Here is a 20,043-nt window from a genome sequence, read left to right as displayed (position 1 = left end):
ACCCAGGGACCCCAGCTTCACCTGCCCCTGGCTGTGTGACCTCCTGGGCGAGTCACCTGGCATCTGTGTGCCTGAGCCTCCCCCTCTGCAAACTAGGGAGAGTGGTACTGTGCCTGCTTCATGGGACCCTGCAAGGGGACATCACTTTACAGGGGGGCCCAGGCCCTAGGTGTGGAGCCAGCCAGTGACAGGATGGACAGGGCTCTGCCTGCAGTGCCAGCACACCGGGCAGCGGACTCAGCGAGTTCTTCTACACAAGAGCACTCCAGGCCTTCCTCGCCCTGGGGTCTACATCAGGCAGCCTGACATGCCCATTAGAGCCACAGGTTCCCTCAGGGTGGACACCTCTGGATCCACCAGCTCGCCAGGATTCCTCCCAGCCCCTCCCCAGGTCCAGAGACAGAGAAATCACTCTTCCTGACCATTTCCCTTGCTCCAGGTTCCACCTCTGAAGTCCTTTCACAGTCACTCTGAAGGGGTCTCAGGTAGGAGAGGCTGGTGACAAGCATGTCCAGGCTGCCACCTGCCTGCAGAGTCCCTCCAGAGTCTTGCCCTAGAGGAAGGGCCTCCTGCACGGGGCTCGAGCAGGACCAAGGAGCTGGACATCAGACAAGAGTGCCCACGCAGTAGTATGTCTGTCTCTCCAAAAATGACCCAGGACATCCCCACACCTTTCTAGAAATACCTCTCTTCCCAACAGTAAGGGCCTCCTCTTGAAGGGAAGGATTCAGAACCAGCCTGACTCAAGGAAATGAGAATGCAGTTATGAAGGTGAGCTGTAGGGGCTGCAGAAGGTCCCAGGTGAAGGCTCTAGGGGGCTGCTGAGCTGCTAGGTGCCCCCTAGGAGAGGAGTTTACCTCCTACTGCCAAGAGGGTCTCTGTGGTGGCCTGTCTCCAAGACGGCGGCCAATGACCATTTGCCTCCCTGTACACAGGCCGCAGCGCATCAAAGGTGAGACCATTCCCACCCAGTGATGCTCGAGGACACTGGGGACTGACATCTTCCACTCCCCCTACTTGGAAGCCAGCCGCCAGGCCATGCGGAAGTCCTGGTTCTACTGCCAGAGACACTGAGTGGCGGCCACATCGAGAAAGCCAATGTTCAGACACGTGAGTGAGGCCTTTCTGGACCTCCCGCCCAGCGCAGCTCCCAGCTGGATGCAGCTGTCTGAGACTCACTGGTGAGACCAGCAGAGTGGCCAGTGGGACAATTCCCAGCATCTTAACCCTGGCCCACAGGATCTGGAGAAACAGCAACTCATTTCTGTAGCCACTACATCTGGGGTAGTTCCCTATAAAGCCACAGATAACAAACAATACTGAACAACAAGCTGCGCATTTCAAAAGCTGAAATAATTCAATAAACCCTCAAAGTTCTTATCTCATCCCTCCAAATATTTGCAAATCATATATCTAATAAGAGACTTGAATCCAAAATTTATAAAGAGTTCTAACAATGTAACAATAAGACAACCAACAACCCAATTTTAAAATGGGCAAAGGATCTGAATAAATATTTCTCCAGAGAACACATACAAATGACAAATAAACACAATGAGTCATCAGAGAATGCAAATCAATGCCACAATCAGATACCACTTCACAACGATTACAACGGCTCTGATACAAAAGACAGTAACAAGTACCAATGAGGAGTGGAGGGACTACCCCCTCGTCACTCCACGTGCGAATGGGAAATGGTGCCGCTGCTCTGCAAACGGTCTGGCAGTTCCTCTGAAGGTTAAACACAGAGTCACCACATGATCCAGAATTCCTTTTTCCAGGTACAGACCCAAGAGAAATGGATGTGTCACCGGGAAAGCTGGTGCACACATGTTCATGGCAGCATTACTGTAACAGCCAAAAAGTGGGAACACTCAAGATGTCCATCAACTGAGGAATGGATAAATAAAATGTGGTATAATCCATACGATAGAATGCTATTTGCTAATAAAAAGGAATAAATGAAGTACACAGTTCATGATGAACACTGGAAATATTATGTTAAATGAAAGAAGCCAATCACAAAAACATATACTGAACGATTATATTTACGCAAAAAGTTTAGAACAGGCAAATCCATAGCAACAAAAAGCAGATAAGTGGCTGCCCAGGGCTAAGGGCAGATGCGGGGTGAGGGCTATCGGGTCTCGGTTTCTTCTAGACAAGGTTCTAAGATGCTCTAATGCTCTAAGACTGCTTGTGGTGATGGCTGTACTAAGGACCCCTGGACTGCACACTTTAAATGGGTGAATCATACAGTATACGAATTAGATCTCAGTAAAGTCATTACAGAAAGAAGACAATGCTGATCTACATCCCCAGCACAGAGCTGCCCACCTCGGTCCACATGCTCCTGTAGCTCTTCCTGGCACCCACCCGGACTCACGTGAACTCTGACCCCAAGCCCAGACCGCACAGAAGGCTTGTTTTGGACTCTGCTTTCTCTGGCCAGAAATCCCTACCTTTCCATTTCAAAAAATGTTCACCTCATCCACACGCTCAGAGCATGCTCAGATTTCCCCAGCTGACCTCTCTCTGACTTGACAGTTCATTTACCTAAACCAGTAGCCAAGGGCCACAAAGAGAATGTGCTTTTAACTCTGGACACACAGTGAGTCCCAGAGCCCCAACCCTGCACTTGGGCACTAGGTGCACAGTGCTGACCCGATGAGCGGCAGGGTGGGTGCAGAACACAGGCTGGGTCATCTGACAGGCCACATGGCATCTCCAGGCCTGTTCTGCTTCACTTCCACCAGCTCACCCCCGGCGAGCGCACGGATGGAGGGAGTGGCCACGTGAAGCCCGCCCAGTTCACAAGAGAGCTCACATGGGAACCCTCCGCCACCTCTCCACCTGCGACGCTCCCCCGTCTGGGTCCTCACTCAAGCCCTCACCCGCCATGAGGATCACCCTCATCATTTAACAAAAGGGGGCATGAACCCTGTCAGGGCTCCGTGGGGCTTAGGTGAGACCCCCCCCAGGAGGGAGGGTTGAGCCTGAGGCCAGAGCCCACTCTTACTCAGGGCACTCGGCACCCCCAACAGGAGCAGCTGGGGCAGGAGAGCACCCAGCCATGAAGGAGGGTGCCAGCAGGGGTCAGAGGCTGGGCCTGCATCCTAAGTGCCCACCCCATCCCTCCCATACCCACATCCACATGGTGGACCCAAAGGAGGACCCACAGAGGGCCGCAGAGGATGCTGACGGTGTGCGCTCTGACAGTGTGCAGCCCCCAGCCTCACTGCCCGGGTGGAGGCTTCCAGAGCCTACCTCGCACCCTGTCCCCACCAGCAACCCTGCAGGCAGACTGCCCCAGGGCCTTACCCGGGTCTTGGCCTTCAGGAACACGTGGCTCTCCATGTCCTTGCTGGATTTACTGTGGGCCACACCAGCTTTCCTCATGGCGTCCTCACTGGAACACAAAGGAGAAGACAGGTTGACATACACGGACTTCCTGGCCAGTAGGCCTTCACAGCAGCTGCCCCAGGCTGGCTCCCTAGCCTGGCTGAGGTCCAGGAGGGGCATGAGGGAGAGGCCCTCAGGATAGCGATGAAAGGCCACAAAGCAAAGGAGAGCAGGGCCGGGCCATGAAGGTGGGGACCAGGAATGGCGGCCTCCCCAGCTCCAGCGGGCAGGGGGCCAGGCCCAGGGACCGCTCACAACCAGCACAGAGGCAGATGAATGGCCTGCTGGCCTATCTCCTGCCCTGAGTGACCTGGGTCCCCACCCAACTCTGGCATCAAGAGCAGGGGGACCCATGCTCCGACTTTTCCTCTGTAAGATGGAGGGGCCACGCGAGTCATCTCTCAGCCCCTCCCAAGGCAAAGGTCCCAGTGTTGGACACGCAGATTCTCCAAGTCTGACCTCAGCAACTTTCACCTGGGGCAGGAGAAACAGCACACTGATGCCAACACGCTACAGTAAGAGATGGAATCTGAGCACTCTGCAGGGAGAGAGCTGTGCACACAGCTAACTGGGTAGCACATCCCCACACGAAGACAAGGACAGGCGTGCGTTTGTTAGAAAGGGGAGGGGCATCCCAGGCTCGGGTTCCAGGGTCTGGCTGATCTACTTACACCCCCAGGATGGGTCTCCCTGCCTGTCTTCCCAGCGCCTCACCCCAGGAAATTCCAGTCCAGCTGCTGCCAGAAAGCTTTCTGATGGTTCCATACATACGCACACCCCGGGTACTGGAGGAGTGTGAGCACGGGCTGCAGGACCACATCTGTGATCCTGAAAGAAATCCCAAAAAGGAGGCCAAGTGCTAAGAGATGGGCCAATCTGTACTGACATATGAGAAACAAAGCGGTGCTGCCCGCCACAGTGCTACAGAACTCATTCAACACGAGCTTGGAACCCCTGCCTCCTGGCTGGAGGAAGAGACAGCCCAAGACCTACGTCCCGCCCAGAGGAAACCAGCCGTGATTTGGGAAGCACAACACCCATCAACCCACTGAACTCTCATGAGTGAGAGGTTTTGCCAGCTCTGCCCGACCCCAGGGGCCACTTCCTGGTAAGGTGCTGCCAAGTGTGCAGTCTGCTCACCCACCTGGGGCAGGAGCCTGCAGCGGGTGCGGGTGTGGGCTCCCAAGTCACAACAGCACCAGATTACATGTCCAATGCTGGGAGGAGGAAGCTTTCCCAAGCCCGTCACCGAAAGCAGACACCTTGGCCAGATTTTTTACCAGATTTAAAAAAGACTCCTAACTACATGTTTATCAGCCACCAACCAGAGAAATAAGGAAATGGTGTCTGCCCCTTGGTGGCACACCCTCTGCCCCTCTCCCCTAACCCCAGGGCCTGTGCCACGTCCTGGCGAGCTCCCATGGTGGTGGCACAGCCTGGGGTGCTGTCTGTTTGGTAAAGTACAGCTCAGGCCAGCCCAAGAGAGAACTGTTCCCATCTCCCCAGGTGCCAGCTGGACCCAGGCAGCCCATGGATGAGGCCAGCCTAAAGCTTCAGCTTGCCCCAGCATCAAGGAATCCCATGAGCCCGCCTAGGATGGGCCAGGAAGTGAAGGCAGACCAGGAGAGCAAATCGCCACATCGGCCCTGGGAGGGAAACACCACTTTGACTGATTCTTATCATGTCTACGGGTCTCATATCTCCAATTCAGGAAGGACCTAAATTTCACTCTGTAATTTTGGTTTATTATAGTCTCTTAGGAGAGGAGGATGATAAGGGATCAGTTGAAACAAAAAACACACAGGTTCCAACATAAGATGGGTGTCCTCTTTGAGGACACCCACCTGCAGAAGAACAGAAACACAAGACGGGTGAGGTACTCACTTAAGTCACAATCCAAGTAAATACGCTCCCTGTAACAACTTCATTTTAAAAATACAATTAAATGAGATATGAACCTCCAGTTTGGAAGGAGGGACTGAACCTGCATGTCTGATCCCACTTGTCTTCAATCAGTGCCCCCTAACATGGCAGACAAAGACCCCAGAGAAAAGAGTCATCTGGAGCCAAAAGAAACTCTGCAGAAGGAAGAAAACATCAAGAAACTATCTTTATTATCCAAACAGATAAGACACTGCATCCATTTAACAAGAACAAGATGCTATAAAACCAGAAAAGTCAGATTACCCCCCCAAAAAAGTTCTTACAAATAAAAGCATATTAAATGTTAGAAGTGAAAGGTCCGAGGTAAAACTGAAGAACTGTCCCAGAGAGCAGAGCTAGAAGGCAGACACAGGTGACAGGATGTACAAGATGAAGAAAAGGAGACGAGGGCCAGAGGGGGTCAGCTTCCAAGGCGGGGAGGGGGAGCCAGAACAGGGCTGGAGGGGCTGAGACTCCCGTGAAACGACTGAGGAACTTTCCCTGGACCATCATGTGCCTGCGGGAGTGAGGGAAGCCGCCCTGAAACTCCAAGAGGAGAAGCACCAGAGAAGCACCGGCGTCCCCACAGCAGCAGGGGAAGGGGACTGGGGTGGGGTGGTGACAGGCTTCTCATGGAGGGAGCACCTCCCACCTAGAGGTCCACATGTATCCAAGGCCATGCAGCCTCCAGAAACTATAGACTCCCTCGAGCCCCTTTCCTGGAAGCTGGCAGAACGAAGAAATGAACTACAAAGCAAGCTGAGGGTATGGGAAACAAGAGCCCCCACAGCTCAGCAACTCTGGAGACCAGCATGGAGAGGGGCCCCACCAGGCCTGCCAAAGCCCCTGAGGCCCCAGATGGGAGGTCAGCCAGGGGGGCAGCACGGAGTGCGAGATAACCCAAGTCAGGGGAAGACCCAGCCACAGGCACACAGAAAAGTAGGTCCATTTTTAAGAAGGCAGTTTTTTCTTAGGAGTAAAAAGCATCACAGAACGCCCTATGCTCAGCTGTGAACATCGTCCGTGCAGGCTGAAAACACAGGCTTCCTCGTCAATTCACCCAGAAGGTACCCCACTGGCGGAAGGTGGGAGAAGCAGAGAGAACAGCTGTGTCACCAGAAGCCCGAACTCCTCACCGATGACTCGGGAGCTAGGCAGAGGAGAGCCCAGGGCCACTGGGAGGATGCGCCGCCCAGGGAATCACCACAACCCCTGGTCCGTTTCTTTATTTCCTGACTTCTAAAACCTCTGTGCAAATGTTAATCTGACAGAGTAAAAATGAAATGACAAAATGCACCTCCAGACTGTGCACAGACCCCCTGGAAGACCACAGCACGAAGGCCGGACCCTCCGACCCCATCAGCCTGGGGACCAAAGCTGGCGGCCCCCACCGACGTTGACCACAAGGGTCCCACAGCTCCCCAGGCACCCGTCCTCCCCAGCTCGCCTGCCTTCCCATCTCGGTGGTCTGCTCCCCACCCCGCCCCAGCGTCCAGGGGGCTTCACCTCTGAGGCGGGAAGTACTGAGGCCTGGACAGCTCAGCCACCAGCTCAGCTCAGCTGCCTCGGCCTTGCGGCAGCTGGAAACACATTTCCTAACACATATATCCCAGACCCCAAACTCCCTCTGTTCTGCATCAGCACACCTCTGCATCCCATTCCTTGACTTTTTAAAAGCACACAAAAGTGATTTTTTAACAAGATAAAAATACGTATTTCAGTGTTTAACTATCCACCCACACGTAGGAGACGTATTTTAGTCTTGCAGGAAGATACTTCAATCGTACAAACACAAGAGACTTAAAATGGCTGCTCCTCACACTCCTGTTGGTTTAAGTAAGCTCCATGTTCAATATTTCTCAATTCCTAGATCAGTGCAAGAACCACGCCCAGAGAAGACCCTGCTGCCGGTAGAAGGGCATGCCATCAGAAAGGGAAAGAAAAATGCCATGTGATATCACTTATATGTGGAGTATTAAAAAAAAAAGAAGGCACTAATGAACTCATCTATAAAACAGAAATAGACTCGAAGACATAGTAAACAATCTTATGATTACGGAGGGAAAGGGGGTGGGAAGGGATAAATTTTGGAGTTCGAGATTTGCAATCAACCACTACATATAAAAACAGATAAACAAATTTCTTTTGTATAGCACAAGGAACTATATTCAATATCTTGTAATAACCTTTAATGAAAAAGAATATGAAAACAAATATATGTATGTATATGCATGACTGGGGCATTGTGCTGTACACCAGAAATTGACACATTGTCATTGACTGTACGTCAATTAAATAGAGAAAACAAAGTAAGACCATTGTCTTTGTTCTCTGTAAATCATTATGCTTAATTATATCAGAGGACTTTTAAAAACATGATCCTGATGGGTAGCTGTTGGATAATTATTTCCCACATTTTCGTGTATTTGAAATATTTTATAATTAAAAATAAAATATTTGGGAGGTGGGAAGAGACAGACTGGGATTTCAAAATTTGTAGATACTGACAAGCATATGCAGAATAAATAAACAAGATTATACTGTATCGCACAGGGAAACATATACAAGATCTTGTGGTAGCTCACAGTGAAAAAAAATATGACAACGAATATATATATTTTATGTGTAACTGAAAAATTGTGCTGTATCTGGAATTTGACACAACATCATAAAATGACTATAATCAATAAAAATGTTAAAAAATAATAATAATAAATAAATAAAATAAGATATTTAGCAGAAAAAAAAACAAACAAAAAAAAGAAGGGCATGTCATCATTTGACCTACAAAAGACTACACAAGCTTCTTCATTTTCTCTGATCTGCTGGTTTGGCCACAACAAAACCAGGGTGCTAGAGCGACCTCACAACCCCTGTCCAGGCTGGGCTCCAGGCTCCAGGCTCCAGGCATAGGACCGCTGTGGCTGGCCCTGTTCCAATCCTGAGTGTGTCCCAACCCAAGAGCATATTAAAATGCTTACCTCCCATGATTTCATGAAATATCTGAGGGGAGGAAAGCCCTATCTTCCAGAGATCTGCACTCAAGTGCTGACAGTCAAAGTCATTTGGTATCCGGGAAGTGGTTGAAAACAGTCCAGGAGGAGCAGGGAAGGATGGGTGAAACATTGGCCATGTGATGCTAACTTTCCCAGTACCTGGGAAACCACACTTTCCCATTACTTGGACCTCGGTGAATGTCTGGAAAAGGCCACAATGGAACTTTTAACAAGAGGAAATAAAACGCTCACCTCAAGCACGAGATGACTGTGTAGAGGTGCCTGGAGAATGCATCCACAGGTGGTGGACAGCGGCGCGAACATTCTGAGTATTAGAGTAGCTGGGGGCAGAGGGTGGAGCTCACAAAGCAAGAGTGTCGCTTGAAGCTGAGTGGTGAACACACAGGCATGGGATCTCTAAACTGTACTACTTGGTTTCATGATTCAAACTTCCTATTTGGAATTTTTAAAAATCCATCAGAATTCCTTCAAAAAGGTCCCCTCTGGGAATGTAATCAAGATCACTGCCCTGAGGAACACTTTCCAGGGGGCAGGTACCATCAGCTCTTCACAACAGTGGCAAGAGAATCATCACGTGGTTGCAGTCCTTCCCACCCGGAAGGCCCAATAGGGTCCTGGACCAGCCACGGCTGCCTGGTCAGGAATGGCAGTAACAGCTGGAAGACTTCCGGCCAGGAAGGGAGATGCAAGGGTAGCAGCTGTGGGTGGGTGGGTGGAGTCACCTACGAAAGGATGCTGGTGGGGCCATCTGGGGCCTGTGCAAAGGCCAAAGATCAGCAGGGACTTGGCAGCTGGCCAGCCACTCTTTGGGGCCCAGTGACCTGCAAGGAGTTGCTAACATAGCAGCAGGCTCCTCCCACTGGTGCTCTCAGCGCACTTGGCGCAGGTTAACTTCCAGCGGCTGCCTTCTCCCTTCCCCTAAAGAGGTGTGATGGCTCTTTCTGATTAAAAGGCGCTGGCCTCTCTGGCGGGGCTCCGGTCAGCAAGGACTGCTCTGTAACGTGCAGTGTAACTGTCAGTAGCGGGGCCTGTTTCCTCCTCTCATATGGGAGTAACAAATGCACCCACAGGCAGGGTGAGCTCTGAGTCACCTTCCGCAGGAGGGCTCAGCCCAGCCGCCCCCACATGTCAGCTGCCGTGGACAAAGCTGGATGACTGAGGGCTCGCGTCCCCTCAGGTCACGTTAACGTCTGGCCCAGAGGCAGTAGAGCGAAGGGTCTATGTCTAACCCATCACTTCCCAGTTGCTCCACCACGGCTTGGCGGTAACCAACAGGACCCTGAGCCCCCGACACTCGAGGTGGGGGGAAGGCGGGGGGGAGCTATACACAGTAATCAGCCCAGTGTGGACGGACGACAGGTGGCTCAGGAGGGAGTAGCGTGCTCTCAGCAGCTTCCCCACTGGAACCAAGGTCCAGAATCCCACTGGAGGCACAGGGCCTTGGGGGCCTGGGCCCCAGAGAAGGGTGGGCCGAGGCTCACGGCTTCTGCCTGTGGGAGGGCCCACAAACCACCCACAGGATCTAGACATGACGTCCTTCTGAAGACCTCTCCAGACCCCTGAGGCTGCTGTTTGGTTGTTTGTTCCCTGCTGCTTTTCTGCTTTGCTTTATTCTGTTTCTGGCTAAATAGCACTGACTTCTCCTTCAGGTCTAGGCCAAAGTCTCGGCATCTCCTCTGTGCCCAACCTGGAGTTCACACCTCCCCTGGTGGCTTAGCCCAAAGAGGAGGCTGACCTCTGCCCCACTCAGCGCCAGGCTCCCTCGGCCCTCCTGGCCCTGACTAGAACTCTGCTCTGGGGCTGCCCTCTCCCAGGTCTCCTCCCCTGTTCAGTCCAATAGACATTTCTTCACATTGCCTAAACGTGCAATCTGCTCTTTTGAGGGGTGGGAGGTTTAAGAGCCTCAAGAATGAGATGGCAGAAAACCTGTGAAGAACTGGGGAGGAATGACTAGGGGTCCTTTTGCTCGTTCACTGCTCAACTCGTCTCCGTCAGGTGCAAGGCTGGTTCTCCAGGAGCCAACCGACCAGACGTGCCCAACACTGACCCGACCATCCCAGGAGGTGGGCCCAAGGGCCCCAGAGACCAGCTCAGGGGCCCTAAGGGGGGCACTCCTGGGTCCTTCTGGGAGACTGGATGTTCAACAAAGAGCCCATCTGAACCCAACAACAGTTTTACAAGGACCCTCCCCAGAGGCTCCTGTGTCATCAATCCCCCTAACCAGACTCAGTGGTTCCCCCCTCCACTCCCCAAGGCTCCCACTCCTGCAAGGGCCCCGAAGGGGGCAGGAGAGCGTCAGGGGACGCATCACTGAATCCCAAGTCCTCTGCTGGGGATAGGGTGGAGGTCTCTTCCTTTTCCCTCCCACCATCCCTGTGAGACAGACGACCCCTGCCTTTGCATTGATGAGGGAGATGACCCAGAAGGGCTAAGTATCCAAGGTCATCAGCTAACAAGTGGAGAGAGTGGGGGCTCCAGTTGCACAGGGCACATGGGTACAGGCAAAGCAGGCCACTGTCGTGTGAGGGCGGCATCCCCCCCAAGAAAACACCCTTGCACTCCTCAGTACGGGTTTTATACGCCAGGCACCATGCTTCATAGGATGGGGGTCCTACAGGAATCCCAACGGGGCTGGCAGACAAGATACCAGCAAGGGTGACCCCCATTAGGCAGAGGGGCAGAAAAAGCTCTTGAGTATTTGATAAAAGAAGAAAAGGAGCTAGTCGTGAATACAGCGGGGGGACTTCTCACTGCTGAATACCTTAAATACTTGATTGTAAACTGTTTAAGGGGAGAGAACAAAGAAAGAATTTGGAATGCTCAAGAAGCTGAAAGATCTGAGAGGTGGGTAGGAGGAGAGGCTGGCCTTGGTGAGGCGTGGGGGGTGTGGAGTGGGACACCTGGAGTTTTGCTCTCCTGTTAAGGAGAGTTACTGCGGTTTTCAGCCAGGCAGTGGAAGGCCCTCAGACCAGCCCCATTCAAAACTGCTTTTGCTCAGTGGGGGCCGGGAGCCGGTCCGTAGCCCTGCTCTCTCAGTAGGCCAGGTGAAGATGGAGCTGGTGACCAGCGCTGACCCTCCCGCTGAAACCTCCTGATGCTTCACTATGCTCTCCTTCTTCCCTCAGTCAACCGCAAATTCTTGGGTTCAAAACATTTCCCAAGATGGCCAACTTTAAACAACAGCATAAACACTGGAAGAAGTCAGAATTAACAACATGTCAGGTGCCTTAACCCAGATCTGCTTTTCTAACCCTGTGAAAGCAATATATCAAGGCACCGAGAATCACGACTTTGAAAGTGAACCCTGGAGAGAAAACAGATGAATCTGAGAACTGAGAACACCCACACGATGCTAGGCAGACAGCCTTTCAAACTGCTCATCCAGTGGAGGTGGGCAGAAGGGCTCCCCAAAGCACCCGGGCCCTAATCCCAGGAACCTGGGAATATGCCACATGATACAGCAGAAGGGAATTCCCAAATGTCATTAAGGTTACAGACTTCAAAATAGGGACATCATCCAGCTTTTTCAAGTGGGCCCGATCTAATCTGAACCCTTGGTAGAGAATTATTTTTTCTGGCTGAAGTCAGAGATGCTGCAGAAGAAGCCACCTGTGTTGGAGGGGCCGCTTCGGAAGTGCCAGAGGGAAATGGAGGCAGCCTCTGAGAATGAGGAAAGGCTGACCCTGGGCTGACAAAGAGCTGGTAAGGAACAAGAACACCTCAGTCCCACAACTGTACGGAAGTGAATCTGGCCAGTGACCTGAATGAGCTTGAAAGCCAATTCTACGCCAGAGCCTCCGGGAAGAAATGCACTCTTGCCAATATCTTGATTGCAGCCCTCTAAGACCCTAAGCAGACCCTAGACCTCTGATCTAAAGAAACTGTCAAATAAACATGTGCTGTTTTAAGCAACACAATTCATCGGCAGCCATAGAAAACTAATACATGAGCAGCAATCTGAACCCAGTTTCTCTAGACACAGAAGGAGGCTAAACTAACAAGCGCTCACTCAGTTCTCCCAGTCCACTCAGAGACTCTTCAATGATTCTCCCAGCCCTCTGACACCCTTCCCATTTCCTTGGGTGGCAACTCATTCTTCCCATCCTTAAGTTCTGAGCTTCCTCAAAGAGGAATCTTTGCCCTGGGGGCTTTTCTCACAGGAGCCTTGAAGCGAGCCAATCCTCAAGATTTTATTTATCAATACCTGAGTGCATCAAAAAAAACAACATGCACTGATTCTACAGCCTCCGCAGAATTGTTCCTGGACTGTTCCACAGCAGTGCCCAGAGCCACAAGCGCTAAGGCCCCCACTCCCTGCAGTGCACGGAGAGGTTCCCGGCCCTCCGCCCCACTTCCTTCCTTCCACGCTGCCGCACCCCACCCCCGCCATCCAGTTAGTCATCAAGGACTGTCTCTGCTCACTCTCCCCTTTCTCTGGAATCATCTTCCTCTTTCAGTTCCTACCGCCAACTAACAGGTCCTTCTCATCTTTTGGGAGCAACGTGGCAGTGCTCTAGAAGTAGGAATACAGGCAGGAAAAATGACAGGTCCCCAGACCACAAGATCTCAAAATGCTGCTAATGGCCTAACTGGCCTCTCTCCTCTGTTCTTGATCTGTCTCCGGGGACTGGGGGATGTCCCAACTCTCGCTACCTCAAAGCAGGCCCTAGGCCAAATACTCATCGTAGCACTCCCACCACTGACGTGTCAGCACTTGCTCGTTCTCATCCCGTTATCATCTCCTGAGCCTCCTCACTCCTCAAACCCCAGAGCTCTCAGACTTGCACGACGGCCCCCAAGCAGTGGGCACTCACACTTCCCCCGTCCTCAGCTTGCAATTATGGCCCTTCACCCCCCTCCTTGTCTTCCGAGGACTCAGTTTATTCGTCGCCTGCCCCCACCCCCAAGGCTGCTCCTGGCCTGCTCAAGCAAACTGTCAATTCAGGTGGCAGAAAGACCGCATTGTAACTCCGCCTTCGCTGCGGTGCGTTCCCTGAGGGCAGGGGTGTTTCGGGCTAATCCCCGCTCGCACAGCCCGCCAGTCCCATAAGACCAGAAGACTGTAAACTAACGAGCAGCCGGTGCGCAGCAGCGGGAGTTCCGCACGTGAAGCCGAGGGCGCACGGCAGTCGCGGCATCGAGGGCTTCAACAGCTGAGACTGGGCAGAAGGCACTAACCTCGGCTTCTCACTCCCCCTCCCGACCGAAGGTCGCTTCCTGACAGCCTCTTCCTGCCACCCTCCGGCGAAGTCCACATCTGGGGCGGGGTCACCCAAGGTTCTCGTCCCCACCGCCCCTCGCTCCTCGTCCCTCGCCCCTTCCATCCGCCCCCTCCACCCGCCCTCACCCTGGGGCGCTTCTCTGGAGGAGGAATCGCAAAGCACCCAGACCTGTGAAAGCCAGCACGGGCGGCCCGGTCCTCGTCCGTCCGCAGTGGGACGCAGAGCCGCGCCAAGTCTCCCTCCCAAGCACACAAATGACGATGACTCACAAACCAGGGCTCCCCGGCCGGCAGAGTTCGGCCCAGGAACGCTAACAAATGGCCGGGAAGGCCGAGAACCGAGCGGACAGCGGGTAGGGCCGCGCCTGGGTCCCCAACGGTCCGGCGCCCGGTCCCCCGCGGGTCCGGCCGCGCCTCCCCCACCGCGAGGAGGGCTGAGGGAAGGCCGGGGGTCGCGCCGCCTCCCTGGCCCCTACTCACATTTGGCTGACCAACTTCTGCCGGAAGGTGGTGCTCCGCCAGTCGGTTTCCTGCCCCGAAACGTCCATGCCGGTGCCCCGCTCCCACCGCCCGCGCCCCACTCGGACGCCGCCGCCGCCGCCGCCGCCTCAACCGCAGCGCCAGGCCCAAACCCGGAAACCGTCGGCGGCGACTCGGCCGCGCCGGAAGCGGGCAGGGATTGTGGGAAATGAAATCGCGCGCGGGCCTCTGGGAAATGGAGTCCGCGGGCGCCCGGAAATCAAAGCCCCCGCCGCTCTGCTGGACGCCAGGGGGTCGGGAGATGCACCTGGTGCCTGTACGGCCTGCGACCCTGCTTTGTGCCGGCCCCCCAAGTCCAGGGGACCCGTACCCCTCGGGGAGGCCGCGCGCGGCCCCAGCTGTCTAAGCAGATGCCGTGGACAGTGTTTATCAGAGCGTTATCGAACATGCTGTGCGCATCTACTGTGCCCCCTCGATCCGGGCCCTGCCTCCCGGAGGCTGCCTTCCAGCGCCGCATCCCAAAAGGGACCAGAGACACTTCCATCAATGCTTCTCCCCGTTAGACTTTTGTAATCTCGTATCCCACCAATGGCTGTTTTTTGTAGGGGTTAGGGATGTAAGGAACCCAAACCACATTTGTTACCTTTTAGACATGGGCTCCTGTTTGGCCCCACAATCGTGCGGGTTCACCGAGAACACAGCCTAGATGCTCGCGGAGGGCGCACGGGCTTGCTGGGTGGAGGAGGCAAGGGAGCTGAAGGCCAGCAGGATGGCCGTGGCGGCGGGAAAAGCACGGGGCAGGGGGCCTAAGGATACTTTTAGGAGGATAAAAGTTCTGCCAGATTGAACTATGGGGCCTGATCTGTGCCCCGGGGGAGGGAAGGCAGGTGACAAAAATCCTAAGCTCAAATGGCCCGCAAATGCTGAATGGACAATCACCAAGATGGGCCTCACAGAGCGTGAACTGCACCTACTGATGCCAATAAATACCAGGCCCAGGAAGGGCTGTGTCCACCCCTTGTTCCCAAGCCCCAGGCAGGAGTTTGGCGGGAGGGCGAATTGGGAGAGGAGGGAGTAAGCTCATTCCCCAAAGGGGCCCCTCCTGCCCTCAGATTTCCAGTCTTGCATTGACAAGAGAGCTATTCACATCTTGAAACCTTTTTGCTTTCATTCTCCCAAAAATACATTTTGGGGGCTTTTTTTGGGAGGGAGAGGTAATTAGGTTTTTATTCATCTATTTATCTTTTAATGGAGGTGCTGGACCTCATGTATGCTAAGCATGCACTCTACCACTGAGCTATATACTCTCTGCTCCAGAAATAATTAAAAAAAACCTCCGTACCTAGGGTGATCAGCTTGTTCTGGTTTGCCCAGGACTCCCGCATTTTGGGCTCTGAAGGTCTGTGTCTTGGCAACCCCCTTAGTCCACGCCCATCAGAAGGGCCCTGTCTATATCCCTCTCACACATTTAATAAAATTAAGATGTAATGCACATACCATATAACTTACCCTTTTAAAGTGTATAATTCAGTGTTTTTCAGTATATTCATATTATCATAAGGTTGTGCAACCGTCATGAATATTTTTAAGTTGAGCTCTAAATGTTTCTCTGAATCATCGGAAAGGTATGACTGCGATTTATCCTATATCGTATTTGTATATGCAGATTCCGTTCACTGATTTTTGAAAAACATTGGTCTCATAACTTCATTGGCACAGCCAGTCCTCACTGTCAAATCCTCTGGCAAATTAGACCTCTGGGGTTTTTGGACAAAAAGCGGGGACATTGCATCCAACTCAAGTGAGCATGTTAATAGGGGCCCCAGGTCAACTCTCCACCTTCTGCACTGTGGTTCTAGAAAGGCCAACAGAGCATGGCACGTAGATTCACAGACAGACAGGCAGGCAGGCAGAGGCCCTGCTATGATGTGATTTCTTTTAAGAATCTCATGCTCTACCAAGTGAGCTAGCTGGGTGGGTTTGATTTCTGTTATGATTCGTACTTACCTTGTATGAAACTTACAGGATTTACGGTATATTAAGCTGTGTTTAGTAGTTCAAAGAGGAGTCAAGGTAAAATTTCTCATTCTTTTAAAATGTTGCTGTAGGACTGTGAGTGTCTTAGATAAACTAAGATTATAACTTTAGTTTTTTAATAGTTGGGAACTCTTTTTTGTCTCTTTTCGACCTTTTATGGTCAGCCTAGGAACAGTTGTGGCGCCTGTGGGAGTGTCACTTACCATGCTAATCTATCACAATGAGTTTATCATGAAGCTCAAGGCCTACTGGGAGTTGAATCTTCTGCCATCTTGGTGTTAATTGCTGTGTCATTCCTTGGATGGCTGTGCCCTGCCCCCTTCCCTCTTGTCTCACTGGGACCCACTTTCCAGGCATTAGTTATCTCATGCTGCTGCATAACAAGTTACACCACAGCCCAGCAGCTTAAGACAACAACAAAAAACATTTATCATCTTTCCCCACTTCTGTGGGTCTGGAATTCAGGAGAGGATGAGCCAGGTTCTGGCTCAGTCTCTCTTGAAGTTCCAGGCAGATGTTGGATTCCAAGGACTATAGCCATCCCACGGCCTAGGTAGGGGTCTAATTCCAGGGCAGCCCGCTCCTGGCTGGTCAGTTGGTTATGGTTGTGAGAGAGGTCTCAGTTTCATGCAGGCCCCTCCTCAGGGCGGCTTGAGTATCTCCACTATACGGTGGCTCACTTCCTGCAGACTCAGCAAGATGGAAACTGCAATGACTTTTATGACCACACACTTTTATTTTTGCCTCATTTTGTTCCTTAGAAGCCCACATTCAAGGGGAGGAAGATTGGGCTTTACCTTTGTAAGGGAGGAGAGTCAAAGAATTGGCAGGCATGTTTTTAAACCAGCTCCAAATTGGCTGTTCCAGTTTACATTCTCATCAGCAATATTTGTACATTCGCACCCTCAGCAACCAAAGCTGGACCTCACCCTATTTTACATTTTGCCATGTTGACAGTGGCAAGGACTCTCTCGTTTTGTTTTGTTTTTTAATTTTTTATTGAAATGTAGTTGAGGTACAATGTTAGTTGCAGGTGTACAGCAAAGTGATTCAATTATACAGTTACACACACATATATATTTTCTGTTAAGACTCTTTTCCAGCATATGTTACTCCAAGAAACTGAGTATAGTTCCCTGTGCTCTACAGTAGGTCTTTGTTTTTTTAAATCTATTTTAATTTATTTTTATTGGATTATAGTCAGTTTACAATGTTGTGTCACTTTCTGGTGTACAGCATGTTTCAGTCATACATATACATGCATACATTAGTTTTCACATTCTTTCTTTATCTTATGTATAGTCATGTGAAAGACTTTCTCCTTGACCAAACTTTTGTCAGGCTCCTCTGAGCTCTCTTCTCAACTCGACCTTGACTGGGGCACCTGTCCTGTTTCTGGCCTACTTACCCTGGTCTAAGCAAAGAATTCTGCCAGATCAGTTCAGAGAGAATCCTCCACCCTTGCTATCTGATCAACTTCCCCATCTCCAACCTTGGATAATCCTATTAGGCCACTTTAGCAAGATTCCCCCTACCCTCGGTGTCTTATTTTTGTAATTTTACATCCACTGACAGTCTACTTACCTTTAAATCCCCAGCTGTCTTTGCTGTGTTCAGAGTTGAGCCTGGTCTCTCCTCTGCTGACAAACTCATTGCAATAGACTCCTGAACAGTCTTTCTTACTGTTTGAATAAGTGTCAGAACAATTCTTTCTTTAACAGAGTGTGAAAATGTGGGGGCAGTACTGCACTTCTTAATTATTAATGCACTTGAACTCTATTTCCTTTGTTTATACCCACTGGGACTTCCTCTTCTGTGAGTTTCCAATAAAGAACCTTTACCATTCTTCTGGCTGGTTCTTCCTGATTTTTTTTTTAATTGAAGTATTGTTGATTTGCAATATTGTGTTCATTTCTGATGTACAGATTCAGTTATATGTCTATGTAGATATATAATTTTTTGTATTCTGTTATAATAAGATATTGAATATAGTTCCCTGTGCTGTACAGTAGGACCTTGTTGTTTGACTTTTTAATTATTGATTCTTAAAAGTTTCTTATTTCTTCTGCATAATAATTTTTGGTCAGTTATATTGCAAATATATTAAGCGATACATGTTGTCGTTTCTATTTTATTTTTTACTTTAACTGATATTGATGCTTCTCTCTCATCAATTAAGTTACGTGTTCTCTTCTGAGTGTTAACTATGCATCTTCATTTCCATTTAACTATTGGAATCTTAACATCTTTTACTGTGTTGTAGGACTTTTTTTATTTTAATAATGACTACTTGCCATTTTCTGCCAATTTCCTTGCAAGAGTTTCCTAATTGTTTTCTGTTTGTTTAGGACGGCTGTGGTCCAGCTGTTCTGCACACAAGAGCATTGGTCTTTTCCTGTGAGATACTTTCCACTGGGTTGAGACTTCAAGTCTTCCATCATACCAGCCCTTTAACCAGCCTCTCTGTTCTTCCTTTCTCTTCAGTCCAGTTCTCTCAATTTATATTTACTTGGCACCTACTGAATGCCAGCCCTGTTCTAGGTGCTGGGAATACAGCCAGGAAGGAACAGAAAAAGCTTGTACCCTCAGGGAACAGAGGATTTTCGAGGAAGCAAACACATCCCCGGGAGGACCCTGGATTATCCTGCACAGCACAGCTTCTGTGCCTCTCCCTCCAGGGGAATTTCCAATGGGGGAACCACTGACTTGACCTGGAGGTATTTTGAGATGGTGGTCCCTCTAGCTTGGAGAAGACTGGGGCATGTCTTGTCCTCTCAGTCCTGGCCAGTGCCACACACTCCTCTCCTCCCTGAAGATGCTCCTTCAGTCTCTCCCTGCACTCTGTGGTTCCCACTGTCCACATTTCAGAGGCCAGGCCTCTGAGGCCTGTGTTCCTGTCCTCACTTCCTTTCTTTCCTTTTCTTTTTAAAATATAGTCAATTCTCACCTCTTTTTACATCTTAGTCACCACAGACTGGCTTCTGCCACTCCAAAGAAAGGCCTCCCCTCTCCCCCACTCCATTGGGCCTTTGAGATTACTCCCCCCATCCCCCACCCCCAGAACCCATGTGCTCTGCACGTACTGTACCCAGCTCTCTCCCCGCATATCACCTCCATCCGAAGTGCATGATATGCCCAGGACCTCCTCCAGCCTGACCCCCCACCCTGAACGATCCTAAGCTGGACACCTGCAGCCTCCTTACCTCCCTGGGGCCATGGTGGGCCTTGTCTTTCCCCAAACCTTCTCTTGCTCCAGTCTCCTTAAGACTAGGGTAACCCCACTGTGCCCTACAATCTCTTGGGCTCACCCTTCCTCTGCCATCACTCACCCTTACTGCGGAACCTGCCTTCTACCCAGGTTTCCAGCCAGCACTGCCCTTTGTCCTCACCCTCTGCCCACCTGAGGCCACAGCTTCCCTGCTGCCCTCTCCAGTCCAGCCTCTGCAATCCCGGCTGGAATCTGCTGGCCTAGACCAAAGAGTACCCTCAGGGCCACATCCATCTTCAGATGGCCAGGTCTTAACTTTAACTCTCCCTTCAGGCTCAGAGACTCCTGACGGCCTGCTGACTTCTCGCTTGGCTGGATCTGGCTTCCATGCCTTTGCTGACAAGTGTCCTGGAATGCTTTTCCCGCTCCCCAAAAGTCCTCATCAGTTATGCTACTGGCGGGGAGCGGGGGTCACCACTTCCAGAAAGTCTCCTGGAAGGCCTCTCCCATTGGGAACCTCCCCTCCCAGTGGCAGGTCCTATCTCCTAGTCCTGTCTGGAGCCTCACGAAGCTGTCTGAGCTCAGGCAGGACAATGCTTCTTTTGCATTTACTTTCTCCCTCTTTCACGTTCCCCTACCTTTTTTTTTTTTTAAACCAAGAGCTTTCTCCAGTTACATCCTCCCCCCCAGCTCCCCACCCTCCGGACGCGGCCGTCACGTATGAGCCTCGGAGGATGGGGTCCTCTTAGGGT

At 51.4% G+C, this 20,043-nt stretch overlaps 1 protein-coding gene across 1 annotated transcript in view; it reads right to left on the bottom strand.

The window, feature by feature from the left end:
• MED15 (mediator complex subunit 15) overlaps positions 1 to 14,210 on the bottom strand; it is a 35,983-nt gene extending 21,773 nt beyond the window's left edge. The window contains exons 1-2 of the mRNA XM_072953697.1: positions 14,047 to 14,210; positions 3,325 to 3,412 (exon numbers count right to left, since the gene is read on the bottom strand). Of these exons, the coding sequence (XP_072809798.1) occupies positions 3,325 to 3,412; positions 14,047 to 14,114 (156 nt within the window). The 5' untranslated portion in view covers positions 14,115 to 14,210. The remainder of the gene's footprint in view (positions 1 to 3,324; positions 3,413 to 14,046) is intronic.
• Between the last annotated feature and the right edge of the window lie 5,833 nt (positions 14,211 to 20,043).

This window comes from Vicugna pacos, chromosome 32 (assembly GCF_048564905.1).
Source record: "Vicugna pacos chromosome 32, VicPac4, whole genome shotgun sequence".
NCBI lineage: Eukaryota > Metazoa > Chordata > Mammalia > Artiodactyla > Camelidae > Vicugna > Vicugna pacos.
This window is presented reverse-complemented; position numbering and strand designations above follow the sequence as displayed.